Source organism: Solanum verrucosum, unplaced genomic scaffold (assembly GCF_900185275.1).
Source record: "Solanum verrucosum unplaced genomic scaffold, falcon-dt-bn FXZP01000526.1, whole genome shotgun sequence".
Classification (NCBI taxonomy): Eukaryota; Viridiplantae; Streptophyta; class Magnoliopsida; order Solanales; family Solanaceae; genus Solanum; species Solanum verrucosum.
In genome coordinates this window covers 70,902-85,708 of record NW_026020386.1, presented here as the reverse complement: position 1 = coordinate 85,708, position 14,807 = coordinate 70,902, and the positions used below count along the sequence as shown (strand labels likewise).

At 35.2% G+C, this 14,807-nt stretch overlaps 4 protein-coding genes and 1 pseudogene across 10 annotated transcripts in view; 1 reads left to right on the top strand and 4 right to left on the bottom strand.

The window, feature by feature from the left end:
* LOC125839130 (cytochrome P450 CYP72A219-like) overlaps positions 1-13,584 on the bottom strand; it is a 96,642-nt gene extending 83,058 nt beyond the window's left edge. Inside the window, exon 1 of the mRNA XM_049518102.1 lies at positions 13,561-13,584. The gene's annotated coding sequence lies outside the window, so the exon portion shown is untranslated. The remainder of the gene's footprint in view (positions 1-13,560) is intronic.
* On the bottom strand, positions 1,287-2,670 carry LOC125839122 (protein FAR1-RELATED SEQUENCE 5-like). The gene is made up of 4 exons (XM_049518091.1): positions 1,742-2,670; positions 1,601-1,664; positions 1,425-1,499; positions 1,287-1,337 (listed from the first exon to the last, which is right to left on the bottom strand). The coding sequence occupies exons 1-4, from the start codon at positions 2,668-2,670 to the stop codon at positions 1,287-1,289; spliced, it is 1,119 nt and encodes a 372-aa protein (XP_049374048.1).
* LOC125839121 (protein FAR1-RELATED SEQUENCE 5-like) lies at positions 2,831-3,975 on the bottom strand. The gene is made up of 2 exons (XM_049518090.1): positions 2,941-3,975; positions 2,831-2,839 (listed from the first exon to the last, which is right to left on the bottom strand). Exons 1-2 carry the CDS (start codon positions 3,973-3,975, stop codon positions 2,831-2,833), a joined length of 1,044 nt encoding a protein of 347 aa, XP_049374047.1.
* Positions 6,192-9,656, top strand: LOC125839120 (G-type lectin S-receptor-like serine/threonine-protein kinase SD2-5; annotated as a pseudogene).
* The window catches only part of LOC125839134 (cytochrome P450 CYP72A219-like), a 47,512-nt gene continuing 43,299 nt past the window's right edge, over positions 10,595-14,807 (bottom strand). For 6 of the 7 annotated variants that reach the window (XM_049518108.1, XM_049518112.1, XM_049518110.1 and 3 more), the window contains 2 exons: positions 11,608-11,992; positions 10,595-11,069 (listed from right to left, as the gene is read on the bottom strand). In XM_049518108.1, coding sequence (XP_049374065.1) covers positions 10,644-11,069; positions 11,608-11,992 — 811 coding nt within the window. In that variant the 3' untranslated portion in view covers positions 10,595-10,643. The remainder of the gene's footprint in view (positions 11,070-11,607; positions 11,993-14,807) is intronic. The other variant, XM_049518109.1, reaches the window with a different exon arrangement.

Sequence of the window (14,807 nt, the reverse complement as noted above, 5' to 3'; positions counted from 1 at the left end):
ATTTTCACGTAAGGAGTCTATTGAGTTTTGTTTTTTGGTTGGTTGGTGGCTCATGGAACATGATTTATCGATGCTCATGGAGCATATTTTTTCATCATCCCCGAGTGGCGTCAGAACACCAACAAGCTCCTCGAAAAGCCTTGCAGAAATACTTGCATTTGTGAACCCCTTTAGTTCTCAATATTGGGAATAATTGTGTTCTGTTCCACAGTGAGTTGAGCTCTCATGAACCATACTAATCAGCCAAATGAGCTAAGATCATTCATGTCGTCTGCTTTGACACGACTAGCAGGGATATGAAGATCAATAAAGCTATAGTCGTTCTGCTTCTGTATGCACGCCAAGGTAACCTCTTCTTTCCCATTGTTTCTGAACCAAGTCATCCGAAGATGCTCCTTCTAGCTCCTGCTGAGACATATTTCTATCTTCACAATGATCGATAACGATGCATATACAACTCCTCTTGTCCACCCCAAGCAACATATATACTATATGGGGTAAAAGGAATGGAAAATGCTTCGAAAAGAAAAGAGAGACGCTTTATAGTAAATGTATTTCACAATTTGTACTATTGTATGAAATTTAAGTTTCATTCTATGTATGACAAACTTGTTGGACTTGTTAGAATCTAAATTCTAATATAAGTTCAGATTCATGTATATCATTCTGATACTATTTATCAATAAAAATTTATCGAATAAGTGATTTTAATTATATTTATGATCTTTGACATATATATATCTCAAGTTTTACATCTTTGAAACTAAGCAATGAAGAGGAAACTCATAGACTCATGATGCTATTAACAGCTGGTTGGGGAGGAGGATGAGGTAAAAAGTTCAACCACATCTGGAGCATCATATAAGTTTGCATATCGTAAAGGAACAAGTTTTCTACACCACCAGAAAACTATTTGTATATAATTGTATTATGGCATAGCTAGTTTTTATTAAGGTTTTCGACAACACATGTTATAACATCAGCTATTTTTAGAGTAAAATTTGTTGATTTGTAGAGAAATCTTACATTTTACGCTCATTTTCGAATGATATAAAGTGCATCTATTTTCACACGTAACAAAAAATATAATTGATTTGACCCAAAAATAGAGGACAAACTGCAATACAAGCATATAATTTTATCCCATATACATGTCAAAATAAACAATGAAAGTACTATTCAAAAGTTAAAAAATTTCAAAGAAAACTAATAAACTAAAATCTAAATAACTGCTTCCTCTTATTTCCTATATTCTCAAAGCTCCAAATCCTTCATCTTCTTACTCACTAACTAGGATGGTGTTGCTGGAATGGAGTTGAAGCTGCTTTCATCAACTCCTGAAAGGAAGAGTTATAATTCATCAACACACACTTTAGCATGTACATAATATATAAACGATAGAATAAAAAATGAATAGTTCTTACCGTAAATGATGTGGCATAAGCACAATCAGTGTTCTCAATAAATCCTTGATAATATTCTGGATATCGTTGAAACTGCTGACAAATTAAATGATAAAATTTGAAAGAATTCTGTTAGTTGAAGAAGAAGGTATATGAAAAGTAAGCCAACTGACATAAGCTAGTATACAAAAAATTACCATTGAATGAGCCTCGTTAGATATTGTTGTACCATTCTGCTCGACTTCGACATTATAATTTGAACTGCACATAAAATGTTAGAAGTTATAACAACAATAACTCGCAATAGAAATAATATTTATTGTGTAAAGTGAAATTACCTTGTTTCCTTTCTCTTAAATTTCATACTTTTCGTTTGCCTTTTTTGCTTCTGAGAAGTAACTTTTTTGGTCTTTTGAGTAACTTCCAAAGCACCTTTCATTCTCAAAGATCTTGGACGCCCTTTAGTTGCCGCTACTGGAGGGTCAAGCAGAGTAGTATCTTGACTTTGTTCACATGATATTATTTCACAATATTTTTCACTACCTGGACCACCTGATACAACACAATCTTCCTCTGATTCATAAGGAAGTTCATCAAGTTCTTCACACAATTGCAATAATCTTTGATGTGCAAATTGATAATGTTTTTCAGACTTTGTAGCTCGTTCAGATAGCCCAATAGAATGTATCATAATGTTATTAAACCATAAGGTAGAAGATTTCAAATTTTTTGTTTCATTTGGTGGATCATTAGCTCTTTCTTTGGTTGCATTTCTACTCCATCGATCTAATAAATAATATGTCGGAAGTGAGTGAATCTGCTTCTTTATAAATACCATTAGTACATGTCTACATAGAATTCCCATGAACTCAAATTTGTGGCATGAACAAACAACTCTTTTCAATGCAAGATCCAAACTAACGATGTATGTCGGCTTTTGTCGTTGAAGTTGATGCACTTTATAGATGTTTCTTCCGTCCTTAACCTCAATCTTTTCAGAGATAAATTTTTGAGATTGAATTAGTTCTTCTTGAAAAATCTGAAATATCTTTCTTGTATATTCCTTCGCCACTTCATCCTCCATAGGATACAAAGTTTTCAAGATAGGCCTTGAATGTTTTGTCTTGTAATCCTTCTCTCTTACTTTATCATATCTAGCGTCAATAGCCTTATCATATTGCACCACAAATATACTCATTGGAGTACTAGAATTCAAATAATCTTTAAAAAATTTGTTCATACTCTCACTTCTTTGACTTGTTGACATGCCTGCACAAAAAGTAGTACGCACATATGCTGGTATCCATTTTTCACGAATTGCATATATTCTCTGCAACCAACTATTTTCTCCTAAATTATACATCTCCATAATTTCTATCCACATTGTTTCAAATTCCTCAGGAGTGGTTGTACCATGAATACACCAACTAAACTTGCTACTAAAATCAACATACTGATGATAAACATGACTTAAATATTCTGGAATCTTCTTTGTTATGTGCCACATACAAAAATGGTGTTTAGTGTTAGGAAATACTGTTGCAACTGCATTTGTTATGGCAGAATCTTGATCTGTTATGATTGTATGAGGCGCAACTCCGAACATTGCCTCTTGCCAAGTACGAAGTAACCACTCAAAAGTGTCTTGAGTTTCATCCCAAAGTAGAGCACAACCAAGCAAAATAGACTGATAATGATTGTTAACTCCAGTAAATGGAACAAAAGGCATCTTATATTTATTTGTCAGATATGTAGGATCAAAAACAACTACTTTCCCAAAATTCTTATAAGCAATCCTAGATCTAGCATCAACCCAAAAACAATTAGCTAAATGACCATCTACATCCATTTGAATTGCATAAAAGAAACCTGGATTTTCAGATTGACGCCTTTGGAAATATTGTAGCATTAATTGTGCATCTCCTTTTTCAAGATTTTTTTGTCTTCTAGTTTGCAAATAATTCTGGATATCTTGACTTGTTAAATTCAGTCGATCTATACCCCCAACTTGATTCATCAACACTGATGCTATTTTACTTGGACGAACTCCAGAGTTATCAAGTAAATCAATAAGATTCTTTTGGGCATCAGATTTTTTTCTTTTTGATCGCAAGAATTTTTGACTATTTGGAGATGCAAGTTCATGATTGTGCTTAGCAACAAGCCTACAAACAACCCAATTACCTTCTTCTTTCTTTGACATATATAACAACACTTTGCATCCTTCTCTGGTTTCATCTCGTGGTTTATTACTTTCTAAATTTTTCTTTGAACGAAATCCTTGCTTTGAACAGACAAACTCTTGACCAATTATTGACTTATCTTTTCTTGACTTAGTCATACGACCTCGACGTACACTAAAACCGCTACGATGAGCATATTCGAGATAAAATTTAAATGAATCATCAAGTGACTGAAACTCCTTACCGATATAGGGGTCTCTCGAATTTCCAACTCCTATTTCGGAAACAATCTGTCTTGTTTCTTCCCTATCACTTTCTTCTAATGAAACTTCAACTTCTGTATGTTGCTCATCTAAATTTGAGTTTTCCATTGATGCTGCAAAATACATTTATGAATGTTAGATAACTTAAAATTATGAATATGTCTATTTATTATTCAACACTTCCTTTGGAAAATATATTCAGTAGTGGAAGTTAAACTAATAAAATTTCTTCCCAATAACTTGGTGTAGAACAGAAGAATTAGAGACGATATGACAATACTTTAAATGCAATATTCACCTCTCTCGATGCTATATTCACCTATTTTTGGTACATTGAATTATTTTGCTAATGAAGATTTGTTCAAAAGGAGTTTTTTCATGCTTATAAACAAGAAAATATAAGAAATTTGTTCTCGCGACATACCGTTGAGTAGAAGAAGCTTGTCAAGTTTTAGAATGTTTGAAGTTCTAAAAATTATTTCTTACTAGGTTCAGAAAGTATGATGTTTGAAGAATTACATGAGCGATGATCTTAAGGGAAAACCTACGATAAACCTAATTATTGTATTAATCTTGGAAAGAAAATAATTTAATTACGGAATTATATTTGGTTAGAATCCAAATAGGACTCAACTATTGATATTCTTCTTCTTCTCTTTTTAGTAAATGGTTGATATTATTTTCTTTTCTTTTTTATAATTATAATATTTTATTAAAGTAAGTTACCTGATGGTGTAGAAATTTACTACACTGACAGTGCACAAAACTTAATCTCTTTTATTAAATAATAGAGAGAGCATTCTCAAAGTAATAAGTGATAGTTTAAATATGAGATTAAAATTAATTTAACTTAAGTGTGCTTTTGATACTTATCTATTACTTATACATAGAAGTGGCAAAATAGGTATTTAATATGTGTATCCACTCATATTTACCCATTTTAAATGGGTTGGGTATCCAACTTATTTAAACATGGAAAAATTACAGAAATCCCGCCTTTTAGTTTACTTATTATCATTATCCCCTATAAGTTTTACAAATCTCCAAATTCCCTCATAAAGCGCATCAGATTAGTATATCATGTATAAAATGTAATGTATCTTAATTAACGATTAATGTATCTCGCGCATCAGATTAATGTATCAGCGCTTATATTATTGTATCCGTTTGAGGGATTTCTATAATGATAAACTTTTAAGGGATATATTGTAATTTTGCCTTAAAAATATGTGATTTCTGTAATTTGCCCAAAAATGGGTAAAAACGAGTCATACTCAAATACCCATTTAAAAGTGGGTAGTTAAATGGGTAATATGGGTAAAAAATGTTCATTCATAAAAAAAGAAAAGTGATTAGAGGTGGGTGGTAAAAAAATAGGGGGAAGGGGGGTGGTGGGGGGCTGGAGGGGGGTAGTGGTGGTGGGAGTGATAAAAGTAGTAAAAATAAATTTAATTTCTTTTAAAAATATAAATAAAAAAATAAATTTAATTTTTAGGCGTTGGGGTTGGGGGTTGGGGAGGTGGGGGGAGTGGTGGTGGGGTGATCAAAGTAGTAAAAAAATAAATTTAATTTTTAGGCGTTGGGGTTGGGGGTGGGTGGGTTCGTGGGGGGGGGGGGAGTCGGAGTAGTAAAAAATAATAATTTTTGAGGCGTTGGAGTTGGGGGTAGGGATGGGGGTGGGCAGGTTAAATTTAAAAGTTCTAAGTATTTTTTTCGTGGGGATGGGGTGAGGTGGGGTGGGGGTGTGGGTTGAAGAGTATTTTTTGCTTTTGAAGCTTTTAACATGATCCCTATAATAATATGGGTAAATATGGATACCCATATTATCCATTGGGGAACTCGTTTTTACCCATTTAAAATATGAGTCGAACAGAGTATTTTATCCATTTTTATTAACTCATTTTCGATCAGCTCATATTCGACTCAACTCGCTCGTTTGCCACTCCTACTTATACATAATACGAACAAGAAGAAGACAGAGGGAGTAGTAACTAATAAACCGATACATGTAGGGTGTGTTTGGTATGAAGGAAAATGTTTTCTTGGAAAACAAGTTGATTTTTGACTTATTTTCTCATGTTTGGTTGGTGAGTAGAAAATATTTTTCGGAAAAGATTTTTAGTGTTTGATTTATGAATGATTTTTTTTTTTGAGAAATATCTTTTATTTTTACTAGGGTAGAAAATAATTTTTGAAATTGAAAATATTTTTTAAAAACATAACTTAAATTTTTTGGGGGTGGGGTGGGGGGTGGTAGGGGTGGGTTGAGGGTAGGGGTGAAAAATTGAATTTTTGAAGTTGAAAATATTTTTTAAAAACAAACTTAATTTTTTTTTGAGGGGATGGGGGCTGGTAAGGGGTGGGTGGGGTGGGGGGCTGGTAGGGACTGGGTGGGGGGTTGAGGGTTGGGGTGAAAAAATAAAATTTTGAAGTTGATTTTTTTTTTAAAAAAACAAAATTAAAATTTTTTTTGGGGGTGGTGGGGGGAGGGTGCTGGTAGGGGGTGGGGTGAAAAAAATGACATTTTGAAATTGAAAATATTTTTGTAAAACAAACTTAAAATTATTTTTGGGGTGGTGGTGGTGGGCGGGGGGGGGGGCTGGTAGGGGGTGGGGGGGTCGAGGGTAGGGGTGAAAAAATGAAATTTTGAAATTGAAAATATTTTTAAAAACAAACTTAAATTTTTTTTTTGGGGGGTGGGGGGTGGGGGCTGGGTAGGAGGTGGGTGGGGGGGTCAAGGGTAGCGTGAAAAAATGAAATTTTGAAGTTGAAAATATTTTTTAAAAACAAACTTAAAATTTTTTTTGGGGGGGGGGTGGTAGGGGTGGGTGGGTGGGGGGTCGAGGGTAGGGGTGAAAAAATGAAATTTTGAAATCGAAAATATTTTAAAAACAAACTTACATTTTTTTTTTTTGGGGAGTGGGGGGCTGGTAGGGGGCTGGGTAAGAGGTGTGTGTGGGGGGGGTCAAGGGTAGTGTGAAAAAATGAAATTTTGAAGTTGAAAATATTTTTTAAAAACAAACTTAAAATTTTTTTTGGGGGGGTGGTAGGGGTGGGGTGGGGGGCTGGTTTGAGGATAGGGACAAATAAATTGATTTTTTCAACAATTTTTTTTTTAATTGGAAGTTGGAAGAGAGTTTTGGAAAATGTTTTCCTTAAGTTTTGAAGGGAAGTCATTTTCCTCAAATTTGAGGAAAATGAGTTGATTTGAAAAACATTTTCCAAAACATTTAACCCAACCAAACATGAGAAAATTGGAAAACATTTTCCGGAAAATGTTTTCCTTCATACCGAACACACCCGTAATCTTTCTATTAGCTTTGGCTTTGTTGAGAAAGCAATGATGGAAGAACATAGACAATATTTTCGTATCCTTTTCTTCATTTATCTTGTCTTCTGTTCTTCTCAATTCGCTATATCCCAACGTTTAGTGAATTTCATTTCCGGTGTTCCCACTTTATGGATCAACAAACTTACTTATACACCCATCCTTCGGAATGAAATACTGGCCTACAATTCCTCTACGACTTCTCTTGCAATTTCTATCCGACAGAATGCTTTCTTGGTATCTCATTAGTAGTCTACAACAGCACCGCCGGTGAGACCATTTATATAGAGGGAGGACACTTAGTTTGGTCTGATAATCGAGACCGTCCAGTGAAAGCCAATGCAACCTTGCAACTTGGTCTTGGCAGACTCTGATGGCACTCTTGTTTGGTCCAGTAATACTACTGGAAAATCTGTTTCTGGCTTAAACTTGGCAGAAACGGGGAATCTCGTGCTCTTTGATACGACCAACCGCACAGTTTGGCAGTCTTTTGATCATCCTACAGATTGTTTGCTCCCGGGGCAGAATTTGGTTTCTGGTCAGAAGCTAACAGCAAACTGTTGGTGTTTTTTAAAAAATGGGACAGCACAAGAAGATTGAAAATGTCTCTCAATGGATTGAAATGACTTTCAATGATTTTATTAAGCATTGAGGGGCTTTAAATAGCTAACATAAAACACATAATCTGCATAATTTAAAATTTAAACACCCTAAAATATCGCAACAACATAAACAAACTAACTAAAATTCAAAATTCAAATTTATTCAAACTAAATAACTTATTTTGCTAAAAGTAACTAAAAGCAACTTCAACAAAGCGTTTCAGCAGACAATTCGAGTCAAGGTTTATTTTCTCTTACTGTTCTCAATGGAAGCTGGGCCACATACATAGATTCTGATCCACCTCAGTATTACTACACTTCAGATAATCCTGATAGTCCTTATTGGAGTTTTGATGGTCATATCCTTACTGCTTTACAATATCCCCCTACATCGATAGCTCAATACATACAGCTTGGGCATGATGGACATTTACGCATATATCAATTGGACAACCTTGAAAATAATATGCTCGGCCTTAATTGGAAAGAGGTATGTGACATTTTGACACTCTCTGACTGTGGCTACCCAATGGTGTGTGGGAGATACAGCATTTGTGCAAATGAAGGACAATGTACTTGTCCGGCTGAAGTCAACTTCTTCAGGCCATTTTCTGAGAGGAAGCCAAATCTCGGAGGCACTGAGCTGACGCCCATTTCTTGTGTCTCTTCACAGTATCATAGTCTTGTAGAGCTAAAGAATACTGCATATTTTTCATTTGAGTTCAGTCATGAACTAAACTCGAGCGTATTTTGGATTGAGGGGAAAAAGATTGAAGATTGCCAAAGGGCATGTCTGAGTAACTGTTCTTGCAAAGCTGCTGTTTATGATCCGTATCTGAATATGAGTCTAGGAGGGAACTGTTTGTTACTGAATGAAGTCTTCTCTCTCATGGACGTTGCAGTAGGAACAACTTTTCTTAAGGTGCAGAATTCCCCAAATGCACCGGTCATTTTCCCTAGACAGAAATCGCCTTTCAAAGTTATCATAGGATGTACTTTGATTAGGATAATTTTGATTCTTTCAGTTTGCTCTGCTCTTTCCAAAAAGAGATCGGAGAAACGCAAAGCTGGTGATTTTCTGGATCTAGAACTGTTAAAGAATGACAAATGTCCCACATCGGTGGTTAATGAGATGAGTGAACTCCTTATAAGGCCTGGGCAATACTCCTCCCTTTGAGCTAGCTTTTGGGTTGTGAGTTAGGCCTAAGACCTAATTTAACATGGTATCAGAGCAGGGCCCGTCTAACCCGATGTTGGGGCCCTCAAAATCAAAAATTGCCCACGCACCAAATGCTAAGCACTGGGCGTGAGGTGGGGTGTTAAAGAATGACAAAAGTTCCACATCGGTGGTTAATGAGATGGGTAGACTTCTTATAAGGTTTGGGCAATCCTCCTCCCTTTGAGCTAGCTTTTGGAGTGTGAGTTAGGCCTAAGACCTAATTTAACAAGAACCAATCTTACCGGGAATCCTAACTCGATTCTCTTACAATGCGCTGAAAATAATTACAGATGATTTCAGCAGAAAGCTCGGGAAAGGAGGATTTGGCTCTGTATATGAAGGAACACTGAGCAATGGCACCAAAATAGCTGTGAAGCATCTGGATGGTGTAGGTCAAGTAAAGGAATCATTCTTAACAGAAGTAAAGACAGTCAGTGGCATTCACCATATCAATCTGGTAAAACTCATTGGATTTTGTGCCGAAAAAAGCCACAGGCTTCTAATCTATGAGTACATGGTGAATGGATCGTTGGATAGGTGGATTACGCAAGAAAATGGGCTTACCTGGCATAAAAGGCAAATGGTAATATTGACTGGGCAAAGATTAAGATATTTTGTACATTGGAACATCAATTTTGACTTGGACTTTGGAATTTAGGGCACATCCCATTCAGTACAAGACTTGGCATGAACCTTAATGAGGAGGAAAGTGCTCAACAATTCCAAATTAATTGTTAGTAACAATTTGTAACACTACTTGGAATTACATGAATGTAGTAGACATTCTGAAATTGCACTTTGTCTCGAGATATGACGAGGCACGAACACTGTCTTGCCAATATTAGTTATTGGTATTCTTGAATTATTTTTCATCACCATTACTCGATCACCCTTATATTTGCTCAAGTTGATCAAAATTTTCTCATCACCGTCATGTGATTGGAACATCCTGAATCAACGATCTAGTCATTTTTCTAATCACCAAGCTTTCGTTATTTGACCAAGTAGCCCTCCTTGTATATTCAGCCGTCCTGTTCCACTTCTTGCCGAACAGTCAGTGAAACAGGGCAAAAATTGCTGAAAGATGTGATAAGTTACAAAACTCTTTGGCGGAGACATTAGCCAAGTTTTATCCTCTAGCAGGGAGATATAGAAAAGATGACATATCAATTCAATGCAATGATGAAGGTATTGAGTATGTAGAAACCGAGTCGATGCAGATCTTGCTGAATTTCTCAACAATGGACCTGAGAATGAGCTATTTGACGATCTTGAAAATGTGTGAAAATAAAAAATTGACCATCAAAATAATAAACCCAATTTAAAAAAAAAACAAATAAAAAAACAAATTAAAAAATTATTTCTTTCACTTCCATTAGACCAAAATGATATACCGGCTATTTGTGTATCAGTAGGGGTATATGTGAGTCACTCACTTTTATAACGAGAGTATATCAACACTAAATCATAAAGTTGAGAAGTACATAAGGCACTTTTCTCTTTATTAAAAAGCAAATGGGTCCAAAGAAGGCCCGCCCAAAGGTGACCGGGCCAGCTAACAAGAGGTGAACAGCATTGATAACAATTCAAACTACAATGTTGAAATAGGAAAAGAGCAATTTCTAAAATCTGAGCAACATCCATTTCAAAGTTTGCGCATAAGCAGAGGAGCACCATACTGTGGATGAATAGTAATTATTGCAAATGGAGAATGTGCATAAGACGGAGAGAGTTCGAAGGAGAAATTTTGTAGTATCATTGCTATTGCCATCTTTGCTTCCATCATTGCAAAGTTTTGTCCAATGCAAAGTCGAGGTCCCCAGCCAAATGGAATAAACGAGACCTGTCCTTTTGTTGCCTTTGACACTCCTTCACTGAATCTTTCTGGTTTGAATTCCTTCGCGTCTTCACCCCATAATTCCTTGTCATAATGAATTAATACTGTGGGTATAAAGAGTAGCACTCCAGCTGGTAGACTCAGCTCCCCTAATTTGACTTCATGTTTGTTCCTTCTACGATATGTTGGTACTGGGGGGAATAGCCTTAACGTCTCGTGCAAGATCATTGTCACCTATATATGAAAAGAAAAATGTATTGCATAAGTTGGAAGTAGAATTAGTTCACTTCTTACAAAATTTAGATGTCATGCCTGTTAGCATGATTGGACAGATTGTAAATATCTGTACATATCTATGTTATAACTATAAATATTAGTGTAATGATGATAGGAGATAGCATAGATTAATGTAGCATATTTCAGAGATATTACAATTAGGAATAACATATATTTAGGGATATAGCAGATTTTTAGGCATGTAAATCAGAATTCTTTCTATTACCGGAAGAAGTCTCATTTGAGAGCACTCATTCAGCAAAATTGACAATGCCTTCCCGATATATTTTAATCTCTGAGTAATTGCCCATCTGAGACTGAAATAGGACGATAGAAAATGTGTTCTATCTGCTCTCAGTTGGAACAATTTGGCATTAATGATGGGGAAGACGATTTAACAGATACTTATTTTATCTTTATTTTATAGTGTTATTCATCTTTGAAATTTGATCTATTTTAAGTTGTCTTGCATATTAAATTTGTGGAAAGTACTTACAATTTTGAGGCGACGTAGTCCTTCCAAATTTGGTTTTTCATTTCCGAAGACCTGCAAAGCCTCCTCTCTGGCATGTGCTTGCCACTCTGGATGTAGGCACAACAAAATCATTGTCCAGACGAGCAACACTGCAGTGGTCTCTTGTCCCGCAAAATAGAAAAATTTGCATTCTTCAATAACTTCATTTATTGTCATTCCGAAATCTTTGCTTCCGTGTTGTTCAATTTCTTTCATATTGGATTCAAGTAATATGCCTAATACGTCTTTTTTACTAGTCTCCCCTGCTTCCATTGCCCTCAATCTTTTGTCGATGATACGCCTAATCGTTGTTTGGACTTGCTTTTCGATTTCCAGCATTCTTTTGTACCTTTTAGTAGGCAAGAACCTAACAAAACAAATTTAAAGGGAAAATGCATAAGTACCCCCAGCCTATGCCCGAAATCCCAGAGACACACCTAACTTTATTAAGGTCCTATTACCCCCCCCCCCCCCCCGAACTTAATTTATCTATAATATTCTACCCCTTTTCTGCCTACGTGGCACTATCTTGAAAAAATGTCAACATGCACTGGGCCCACAAAGATAGTGCCACGTAGGCCAAAAAGGGGTAGAATATTACATATAAAATAAGTTCGGGGGGGGGGGGTAATAGGACCTTAGTAAAGTTTAGGTGTGTCTCTGGGATTTCGGGTATAGGCTGGGGGGGTACTTATGCATTTTCCCCAAATTTAAATGCAAACAAGAAAAGTCTCTTTAGTAGAACGTAATGAACATGTCATTTTCCATATTATGTAGAAATTTCACAAATAAATTGTTATGCCTTGATCCTGGTATATAAATTGAACGATTTATGTCCGTTACATACTCAGCTTGTTCATTCTGAAGTTCAAATACTATTCTTCCTTCTTCATAACTACTCCCAAAAGCAGTTCGAGAAATGACTTAAGCGGTCATTAATTGAAGGTCTGGCCATACATCGAGCTCGAATGATGTTTCCTTTGGAATAATCTCCTCCCATTTGCTTATTATTTCTCTACAACTCTGATAAAATACTGGCAACATATGCTGTACAAAAACAAATTAATCGCAAAAACCAGTACTAGTTATCAGTAGCAGAGCTACATATATTGAAGGGGCTTCAATTGAAACCCCTTCTTCGAGCAATTAACTACTGGAATTGGGTAAAAACAATTGTTTTTGGGCATATAGATATAAATTTTTGTACCCCTTTGACGTAAGGTAGTGTAGTCATAAAAGGTGGTTCAAATTGCTATAATTTTCAGGTTCAAATCTCAGGTATTACATGCTTGCATTGTTTTAAATCCCCTTGATGTTGACTGCACACGTGGTTATAAACGGACAACTTCATAATTTTAAATTTACCAATGTTTTCTAAATTTAGTAGTAATAAGAATTTGAAGTGAATACAACCTTTAACTTCTCAGCTTGGAAAGCAGGATTGATGATTTTTCGGTGTTTGGCCCATTTATTTTTTTCAAGCTGCGCAAGACCTATAGCCAATAACTTGGAAAATGGATTGCGATGAGTTTCCTTTTGGTACACATAATTCTTCATGAAAATCTCCTTTACATGTTCAGGATCTGTGATCAACACTATTGGATATGGGCCATGCCACACAAAAGAACTTTTACTTGAGAGAAATCTATTTTCGATTAGAAAAAAGAAGGCATAATACATATACACTCCAACTTAAGTCCAATCATTATTTGGCTGTGTATCCAGTTAAATATTAACTTAAGGTCCCTAATAAAATTCAAAAATTTCAAATCTTGGATCTGCTTCTACTTGAGAGTTTTCGACCCCTTTCAACTCATGGATGGAGCTAGGGTACCAAAAATTGATTCAACTGAATCCTCTTTATAAAAAAATTACACTAGATATATACAAGAATAGAAAAAAAATATTTTTTAAAGAAGAATAAAAGAAACATACCATTTTTGTTGATGGAGTCAAGGAAAAACGGGATGAGCCTTTGAGCTATATCATCAGAGAAATTGATGGGCTTAGATCTAACTTCATTTAGTTTATTTGTGAGTTCGTTCAAATCGCCATAGAATAATTTGTATGGATTTCCCTTAAGACCACTCTTTCCCAAGTATTTCCCAATTCAACACTTTCCATGTATTTACCAACAAAACTGCTTCACAAATTGCTTCTATAATTCTGTTGTAAGAAATCTCCATGAAATTAATAAGAGTCTTCTTTCTAGCTACTTTCTTTTACATAGAAAAAAGAGGGAGAAGTAAGCTAATTTATATCTTCTTAATAACATTAATTGTTAGATACAACTCCTCTCCATTTTCGCCAATCAATTTCTTGGATTGATTTGTTGATAAAAAAAATAATATCTAACCCTGATTGTATATTGTAATCCCACAATCTTAGCAATATATTATCTTGTCCATAAATATAGTCAAAAAGAAAAATAAAGCCAAATGTAATAGATTTATTTGTCTTCTTCATCCAAAACACAAAGGCACAAATTCCTATGTTGAAAAAATTACTTTGAATATACTTTTTTTGCCTCAAAATAAGTGTGTTGATTGGGCTTGTTTCACTCTTATTAAGAAAATAGCAAATACTCCATCTTTCCAACAATAGTTGTCCACTATACTATTTTGGGATGTCCAATAATACTTGTCTACTTTATGAAATCAATGATAATTTTACATTTAGTTCCTAATTTACTCTTATCATTAATTATAGTCATTTTCCTATTATATTTTTCAAGACATTGTATTTATTATATTCAAAGGGTGATATAGTAAAATTACCTTTCTATTTATAGTTTTTTGGGAAAATGCATAAGAACTTCCCCAGCCTATGCCCAAAATCCCTGAGACACACCTAACCTTTACTAAGGTCCTATTACCCCCCGAACTTATTTTATATATAATTTTCTACCCTTTTTCGGCCTACGTGACACTATTCTTGAAAAAATTGTCAACATGCACTGGGCCCACAAGATAGTGCCACGTAGGCCGAAAAAGGGTAGAAAATTATATATAAAATAAGTTCGGGGGGGGGGGGTAATAGGACCATAGTAAAGGTTAGGTGTGTCTCAGAGATTTTGGGCATAGGCTGGGGGGTACTTATGCATTTTCCCTAGTTTTTTTAATAAGTATGCAAAGTCAGTGGTGGACAACTATTGTTGGACAGAGGGAGTAAAAATATAGTTT